Here is a 9,083-nt window from a genome sequence, read left to right as displayed (position 1 = left end):
AAATACAATTTTTTGCAAATCTTGATCTTGAGCTTGTATGAGGTCTACCCTGTCTTCTTCAGTAGAGATGTAAAATACCGTAGGCTCTCTTGTTAGTTCTACAGGACTCGTAATGTCTATTTCATGCAATGGTGTGCAAATTCTTTCTTCGACTGGTGAACGACTAAGGGCATCTACATGAGCCATTTTAGTACCATCTCGGTGTTTAACATTATAATTAAATTCGCTCAACAGTTCAGTTCATCTCGCTACCTGGGGTTTAATGTTCTTTTGCGTATTCAAGTATGTTATTGCTGAACAATCGGTGACTAATGTAAATTGCAAACCCAACAACAAAGGACGAAGTCTAGTCATTGACCATACCGCAGCTATCAGTTCTAAACGACTTGAATGATACTTTTCTTCTTCAGGAGTTGTTCGGCGACTTACGGAATAAACTAACTGAAAAGCACTAGACTTATTTCATTGCAAGAGCATTCCAGCTAATCCAACAGAGCTTGCATCAGTGTGTAATTCAGTTTCATCGCGTGGATCAAATAGTTTCAACACTGGTCTCGATACTAATTTAGAACGTAAGTTTTCAAAAGCATCATTTTGATCATCAGTCCATGTGAACGATGAATTTTTCTTTAGCATCCTTGTGAGGGGTTCAGCAATTGAAGCATATCGTGTTATAAATCGGCGAAAGAAACTTGTTAAGCCAAGAAAACGACGCAATTCATCTTTGGTCTTAGGAGCGGGGTATTCAGCAATGGCAGCAAGCTTTCTTGGACCTGGTCGTATTCCATTTTTATCAATTACAAATCCCAAATACTCAATATCTGACATTCCGAATTCACATTTAGATAGCTTCAGTGTTACCCCAGCTTTTAGCAACTTTTCAAGTACTTGTCGAAGCTTCACTATCATATCATCAAAGCCGATCGAACCAAAGAATATATCGTCAATATAACACGATACACCGTTCCAAAGTAAATCACCCAAAGCTAATGACATCGCTCGCTGAAAAACAGGTGGTCCATTCGATAAGCCAAAAAACAAACGTGTAGGCTCATAATGTCCATAAGGAGTTGTAAAAGTTGCCTTTCGTGAGGATTCTTCATCCATTGCTATCTGATTAAATCCTTGACATGCATCAAGGATGCAGAATAAACTAAAACCAGACAGTCTTTCAAGCAAATCATCGATGCAGGGTAATGGAAATTTATCCTTAATAGTTTGTGAATTTAAATGTCTGTAATCAATTACCGTACGATGATCACCAGTTTTCTTAGATACAAGCAAAACAGGACTACTGTATTCAGAAGAACTGTCACGAATAACACCCTGATCTTTTAATTCTTGAACGATTTCTCTTAAAACTTGTCTCTCGTAGTTCGAAGCTCGGTAGGGTGAACGAGAAACAGGTTTACTACCTGGTGTCTCAATGATACGCATTATAGTATTATTAATGCATCCTAGTTCATCTTGTTTTAAAGCAAAACACGGACTAAATTCATTTAACAAATCGCATAAAATTTGCTGCTGTTCCTTATTTATTGATGGTCCAATTTTAACACATTCTCTATCGATAGGATTTCGCACAATTTCTTTTGCTAATAAAACGGCTGGGGTTGAATCCGCATCTTCTTTAACCATTGAATTGTAACTATTTTCAGATACCAAATTTCCTCGCAAGATAACACGATTTTTCTTTAATTGTAATTTTACGCTACTAGGATTCACGACGGGCACTTGGGATTTACCATCGTGGATAGCAAGCGTAACATCCTTGCATAGACCATCTCGATCACTGCAGGAAATAAATCCGTTTTGAGACTTGCATGCACTGAAGACAGTTACCATTTGAACTGTACGCGGTTCAATCGCGCACTTTTCGAGGGTCTTCAACACAACCCTATCAGGCATTTCATTAATCTGGAAATCATGCAAAAAATCCAGCTCTTCCACGTGAACTAACTTGGACCTGCCTTGATTTCTAACCATTATTATCTCGGGTGAGTCAATGATGTCGTTTCCGATGAGAACATCCGGGCCTTCAAATGTATCATCAGTTACTACATAAAACAGAACTTCCTTCAGCTTTACCCTGTCTATAGTCACATTAAGTATGATAATTCCTAGTGACTCCCTTACACCTCCAATACCTCGAATTCGTGTAACTATATTTTTATGAATATTTTTATTAAGCGTTTGTGCAAAACTATATTTTAACATAGATATATCAGCAGTGGTATCCATAAGAGCACTAGTATTTACTTCTTCTATGATAATATTCTTCGTTGTACTATTACTGGAACTGGGTAAAAACGAAACTGCATTGACTAATGGGAAAGACGCTCTCCTTGGACATTCCTTTGTACCATGTCCTTCTGTTTTGCAGGCAGTACAAAACTTTGGACGTTTTGGCTTTACACAATCACGGGCAAAATGGCCGGTATCATAACAATTGTAGCAAACAGTTTGATTTTTAGTTGTACTTCGACTTGGCTCTGTTTGTTTGCCCTTGGCGATATTTTCTTCTTTCAAAAAATTATTGTTACTATATTTATTATTATACTGAATATGATTCTTAAAAACATCTTTGAGTTCAATAAATTCATCTACCTTTTCAGCTAATGTATAGGGTGAAATTATATGGGTCCACTGATCCAAGTAACGTTCTCGTATATCTGGCGGCACCCGAGCTTTCATTCGATCTGTGATGATCAGGTCTTTTAAACTCTCAAAACTACTTATTTTAAGTCCTGCAGTCCACCCATTAAAATACGTTTCAAGCTCGTGGTAATATTCTTTCCATGACTTTCCATCAGTATTCTCATGAGAATAAAAAAGTTGTCTAAATTTTTCAGGACTTAGTCTGTAGCACTTAAGCAAAAGAGATTTAACATAGTCATAATTTTCTGACTGTTCTTCTGGTTCTCTCATTATCATTTGGACAATTTCACTTGGTAACTGGTTAATTAAACATGCCATCCACAATGAACTTGGCATTTGTACTCTTTTCATTACTCTCTCGAAATGTACTAAATAAAGGCTGATATCCTCATTACTCGTAGAAAACTTTCTCAGTTGTGACTGCCAATCAACTTTTGGCGACGATGTTATTACTTCAGTTTCGACTACTTCTGAAGTTTTAGCAGCAATATCTAACTTCTTGAGTTCCAATTCATGTTCCCGATCGGATTTTTCTTTTTCCAATGCTTGTTGGCGATCGGCTTTTTCTTTTTCCAATGCATGTTGGCGATCGGCTTTTTCTTTTTCCAATGCATATGCATGTTGGCGATCGGCTTTTTCTTTTTCCAATGCATATGCATGTTGGCGATCGGCTTTTTCTTTCTCTTCTTGACTAAGGCGCTTGGCTTTTTCTTTCTCTTCTTGACGAAGGCGCTCGGCGTCTTCAGCTAAATTTTCTACCATTCCTCGAACCATTTCTTCATCGTATTTCTCGCTATTCAATATTAACTTTCTCAAGTCAGGGATTTTCAAAGTAGTAGACGAAACATCTTCAGATAACTCATTAGCTACGTAACGTAACTGATCTTTGCGAAGTCGCGATAAAAATGCCATTTCAAACTCAAAACTCAAAATTAATTACAGTTGCCTGTTTATCCCACTTCTGATAATGTAAGAAACAACTTTTAAAAGAAAAACAAATCAATACTTTATTAAAATTTACACACACCGTTATTCTAAAAACTCAAAATCTATATCGTACACAAGAACTGCTGTTGCCAAAACATGGAATACTAAATATGCAATAAGAAAATAATTAATGTTCACGTGCACACTTTTACACTTTTTCTGGTGAACAGGATGGGTTTACCATTTATTATATTGTACTTTAGTGTATTTTAACTTTAAGACTTTAGCGTTCCATTTGTATTTTAGTGTACTTTATTATATGTTAATGGACTTTTGTGTGCGGAGTATTGTAGTTGTATTCAATTGTACTTTAGGATATTTTAACTCATTTTAATGTACTCTATTTTTATTAAGCATTAATGTATTTTTCGTACTCTCTGTACAAATATATTTTGCTGATTGGATCAATAAAGTTTCAGCCGAAGTGGGAGCTTTGCGGTTTTCTAGTCGGCTGGGGTGTCCAGTGGGCTGGGGTGTGGTGCCGCTCTGCTACGTGCAACCCTAGCAGTCTTTTGCTCGTCTGCGGAGTGTTTGGCACTCGAACCCTTGTTTGTACGTATCGTATAGCTTTGTTTGAACGTATTGTATAGCTTTGTTTAAACGTATCGTATAGCTTTGTTTGAACGTATTGTATAGCTTTGTTTGAACGTATCGTATAGCTTTGTTTGAACGTATTGTTTTGGCCTTTGTTTGAACGTTTTATTCCACTTGTCTCGGATGGTTCCACATCAATCTTTCTGCTTTTTCGTAGACACGTTCTTGCATCTCATCAGTACCTTCGTATGCCCCATGGGGCAAGTCAAGGTCTCTTCGACATCTACATTTTGTCTCTAAAAATTACTGAACATTTAAATAACTGCAAGTGATAACATAATGATAAAAATTCCCAAAGATTTATGATTAAACTAATTGTTGTAGCTTTTTTTTCAAAACCTAATATTTTAAAATTGAATATTTTTATTTGAGTATTTCATTTTAAAGGCCTCTGACTTCTTACTAATTCATTTTATTAAACATCACTACAATCTCAAATCAGCTTAACACAACATAATTATATTATTTACTGATGTTTAAAAGTATTGTTAAGCTATAATTATTTTAATCTTTACTGAAATTCATCTTGCTTTTCGAGGTGTAAATCGTAGCATGAGGGGATCCAGATTTCGAGAGATGAGATTAGGAGTAACATTAACTTTGTCTCTGGGGTCCTTGGATGTAACTTCAAAATTGCGAAATACATTTGCGAGCACAGTCTTGACTTCCATCATAGCAAATTTTTGACCTGCAAACATTGAAGAAAAATACTATTACAGTTCAAATGAAATATATGTAGAAAGCTAACTTTATTTCGAGTAAGCTAAATAGAAGACTATTTTCTGCATTTACCATTAGTGTGAAAAAAATTGAAAAAAATTATGTCGCAAATGTAATGATTAGATAATAAATATGCATCTATTTAGAATTTTATGCACTGATAAAAACAGAAAATAGTTTCCTCTTCAACTTTTCCAAAAAGGAAGTTAACAGAAGTTGAAGCTGTTTGCGCAGAAAGATCCAAACGTTAATGTGATGTTGTTACATCACACGTGCGTAGATGTTCAACTCCTCAATAGTTTTTTCAGTTTTCGTTCATTTTACCGCAATAGCCTTTCACTACATTTAAATTGATCAACTGATTTTTCTTATCGATTATCCCCACCATAACTTTAATAACCATAATATTGCTCCTTTCCGCGGTATGAGAGAAACAACGTTCTCATTTTTGAAATTTTCAGGCTCTCTCCTCCCAGGAAATTTTTTAGTACTTCACCCCTTTTAAAGTGCAAGATGTAAAAATATTTTAAATTTAAAGCTTATCAAATAAATGTAAAGGTAAATCATATTTTGTTTAATTGTAAACTTTGGCAAATTAAGATGCGCAGCACGTGTGCCTTGTCGCCAATGATTGGCGAGTTTCCATGGTAACAATCACCAAATCTACAATCCAGATGTTTAAGAATCATCTATGCTAGAATTCCTCATTTTAAAAGACACAAAAAGGAAGCCTCGTCCGATTCGAAATACAAAAATGTGCGTTCCATTTGAATAATTAGATGCTATATAAAGGGAGCCAGCTCCATCAAAGTGAACCACCATGAGGTCCGATGAATAAAATGAATTTTTTGTAAATTTGAACTTTGTGCCCTCTTTAACTCCATTTCAAATGCACCTGACCAGTTACGAAACCTCGAGATCCTTCTGAAACGAAGGATCAGGTAATTAATTTGAACAGTGTTTTGTTTAATGATACGATCACTCTTTTATGTTTTCGTTCATTTATTCTAAATTAATTTAAATCGTAACAATACGATAATTAGTAAACATCCAGCGATCCAAACATAATTAGCAAACTCGATAAAACATTTGAATAAATTGTTCATTTAGAATAGTTTCCGGAAGAGTTAACTTTTATTGACATTTGCCAATTGCCAACAAAATATATCCTAGTTACTAGTATTTCCTAGTTTTTTCTAGTATTCTTTGAAAATAACGCAAAAATGAAAAGTAACTATTTTTTCCCCATGGCCTATCAAGAAAAAATATTATAAAAAGAGATCAACTTTAGTAAGACAAAAATTACCAAATTAAATTTCAATCTGATTTTTCACCTTATTCAAAAAAAAAAAATTCCGTGTCTTTTAACGAAAATTTCTGGTTGTTTCGATACAAAACCGACTCAAAGTTTCGCATGCAATTTGGAGCATTAAAACAATCACAACCCAATCCACTGCGAGAATTGATAGATTGACATTAACTTTTGGAACAAGAACAACATTTTTGTTAGAACGCGTTAAAGTCTACGTCAGAATGAACCTACCTTGGCTTGAAACAGTTTAAATAATTATAACATTTGAAATGATAAGACGAAATGGTCACAATATTCCAAACGTAAATAGCTTTCAGTACTCTAAGTAAGCTAATCAAACGGTCTTCTAACGTGGAACTTGTGTTTATCTACTCATTTACTTACTACTTGCGTTTATTTACTTTGTGTTTATGCTGCTGCATTATCGGTATCTGTATTAAAAAACAAAAGTAAACAAAATTATTGCACATAATTATGATTAAACATGTTATTCAAATAATTAAGATTGTGATAAAAATCCAGCTCTTGGGTGTATATTTTAACATCACACTTCACATGTCATATTTGACACTTCCATTGAAATTCAAAGACGGATGGATTACATACAATAAAAAAAACAATTACATAAATTGAAACATGTTTTCTGACAGTTTGCTAAGACGATTCTATTATTTGAAAGTTTTATACTTATTTTATTAATTCTGCAAATATTATATATATATATATATATATATATATATATATATATATATATATATATATATATATATATATATATATATATATATATATATATATATATATATATCAATTTTGAATTTTTTGTCGCTTAGATTGATTTTCCTTTTTTAAGGCAGTATACTTTTGACTCTACCTATACAGTTCCTTGCCCCGGCTGAGAAGGGCACATAGGCAAATGGATGCCTTCCTGTTGCATTCTCGGGAAAAAATCTCTCTGGGTTAAATTTTTCGGGATCTGGAAAGATTTCAGGATCTTTATGAAGCATAAATGGAAAGATAAGGCAAGAGCTCCCCTTTTTGACTTCGTAATCCACTAGAAATTTAAAAAAACCGTTTTTAATAGATGAATAAATACAACACATGTTTGAAGAGAATGTGGTATTTTGATTTCGGCAGAGTTAAGGAAAAAATTCAAATTAATTGTCTAATTATGTTAAGTTCTTAAATTACATTGATGTTAAAATGGTAATTTTACTGGTACAATGTTAAGAAAGAAAAGATCTCATCCAAAGAAAAATTGTTAAGATAATAATTTCAAATTTAATTGAATTTTGTTTCAAAAATCAGATAAATGATTATGAATATTCACCTGTGTCGAACCCTTAAAAGAAACGAATACAATCAGGTACTTTTAAAATTGTTTGTGTACACTATGTCTGTAAGTAAAAGTTATACAGTCAAGAAGACAATAGTTAAACTTATGTTTTTTAATACAATTTCAAACACAAAGTAAAGAGGGGGAAAACGTTGTAGTTTAAAAGATTTTTAGCAATCCAACCATGGTCTCTTAGTTTGAGCGTGATTGAGTGTTTGGTTTAAAAGCACGGGATCCAAAGGTTCAAACAAAAGGCTACCATTCCTTATGCGTGAGTGCCATCAACTCACAAGACATAAAAGCAGAAAACCTTTATCAGATTTAGAAATAGACTTCTAGAGATTAGTAGAAAACTTTTAGAGATCAAACAAAACTTTGTAAAGCTGATTAATCAACTTTTACACTTCTCATATACCTGGAAGCTATTCAAGCAAGTTAAGTTTTTATTTATTTTTGGTTATTACCTTAACTTTGGACATAGTCAGAGATCGGTTTTAACGAGCATTTTTCAGTTTACCCTGCTCCTTGTTGAATATGCGATCTATTGTAGTATGTTTTTGTAGCTTATAGGAAATTTACGCACATTAAATTTGTTAATATGTTTTGTAGAAGATATGCTTTTTTTCTGAAACAATTTTGAGGTTAACACTTAGAATTATAAAATTATTTTTACTTACACACATTGAAGTTTTCTTTAACTTCTCTAGCTGTGAAAGTCACTGCAGGATATAATCTAAGAGTTTCCTATTACAATTAAATTTGAAGCAATATACTTAATGCAATTAAAGAATAACAGTATTTTCGAATTGAAAATTCGTAACCTAAAAGTATACCTTAATAACACACTCCAAGTACCTCATACGCAATAAGTCATTACGTTCAATTTCTCTTTCATTATCACCCTCAAATATTTCATCCAAGTCTTCTTGTATTTTAATCTGCACGTGTCTATATAATCCAACAACCAGACCCGATTGAAAGATATAATTACGCATCGTATTAAATTGATTCATTATGTGTGCTACATTTTTTGAAATATTTAATAAGGTAATTTTTTTAATATCAGTAGGTTAGTTTCGAAAATTATTTTTAGGGTTATGATACAACAGCTATGGCAATTTCTTGGACATTATATTTAGTTGGATTATATAGACACGTGCAGATTAAAATACAAGAAGGGTCTGGTTCATTTCATCGACAATCACTTCATCGACAGGCCATTTCATCGACTAGGTCATTTCGTCGACAGGCCATTTCGTCGACAGGGTCATTTCGTCGACAAGGTCATTTCGTCGACAAGTCATTTCGTCGACAAGTCATTTCGTCGACAGGGTCATTTCGTCGACAAGTCATTTCGTTGACAGGGTCTTTTCATTTACAGGGTCATTTCGTCGACAGGGTCTTTTCATTTACAGGGTCATTTCGTCGACAGGGTCATTTCTTCGACAGGGTCTTTTCATTTACAGGGTCATTTCG

The 9,083-nt window shown here is 33.7% G+C and overlaps 1 protein-coding gene across 1 annotated transcript; it reads right to left on the bottom strand.

Moving 5' to 3' along the window:
* Positions 1 to 4,635: 4,635 nt before the first annotated feature.
* LOC147804287 (cytochrome P450 4V2-like) lies at positions 4,636 to 8,602 on the bottom strand. Its single transcript, XM_087151493.1, has 4 exons — positions 8,441 to 8,602; positions 8,285 to 8,351; positions 7,146 to 7,325; positions 4,636 to 4,927 (listed from the first exon to the last, which is right to left on the bottom strand). Exons 1-4 carry the CDS (start codon positions 8,600 to 8,602, stop codon positions 4,761 to 4,763), a joined length of 576 nt encoding a protein of 191 aa, XP_087007619.1. The 3' UTR covers positions 4,636 to 4,760.
* Positions 8,603 to 9,083: the final 481 nt, after the last annotated feature.

This window comes from Parasteatoda tepidariorum, chromosome 9 (genome assembly GCF_982258835.1).
Source record: "Parasteatoda tepidariorum strain Cologne lab strain chromosome 9, Ptep-v5.0, whole genome shotgun sequence".
NCBI lineage: Eukaryota > Metazoa > Arthropoda > Arachnida > Araneae > Theridiidae > Parasteatoda > Parasteatoda tepidariorum.
Note: the sequence above shows the minus strand (reverse complement) of the source record. Positions and strands in the feature narration are given on the sequence as shown.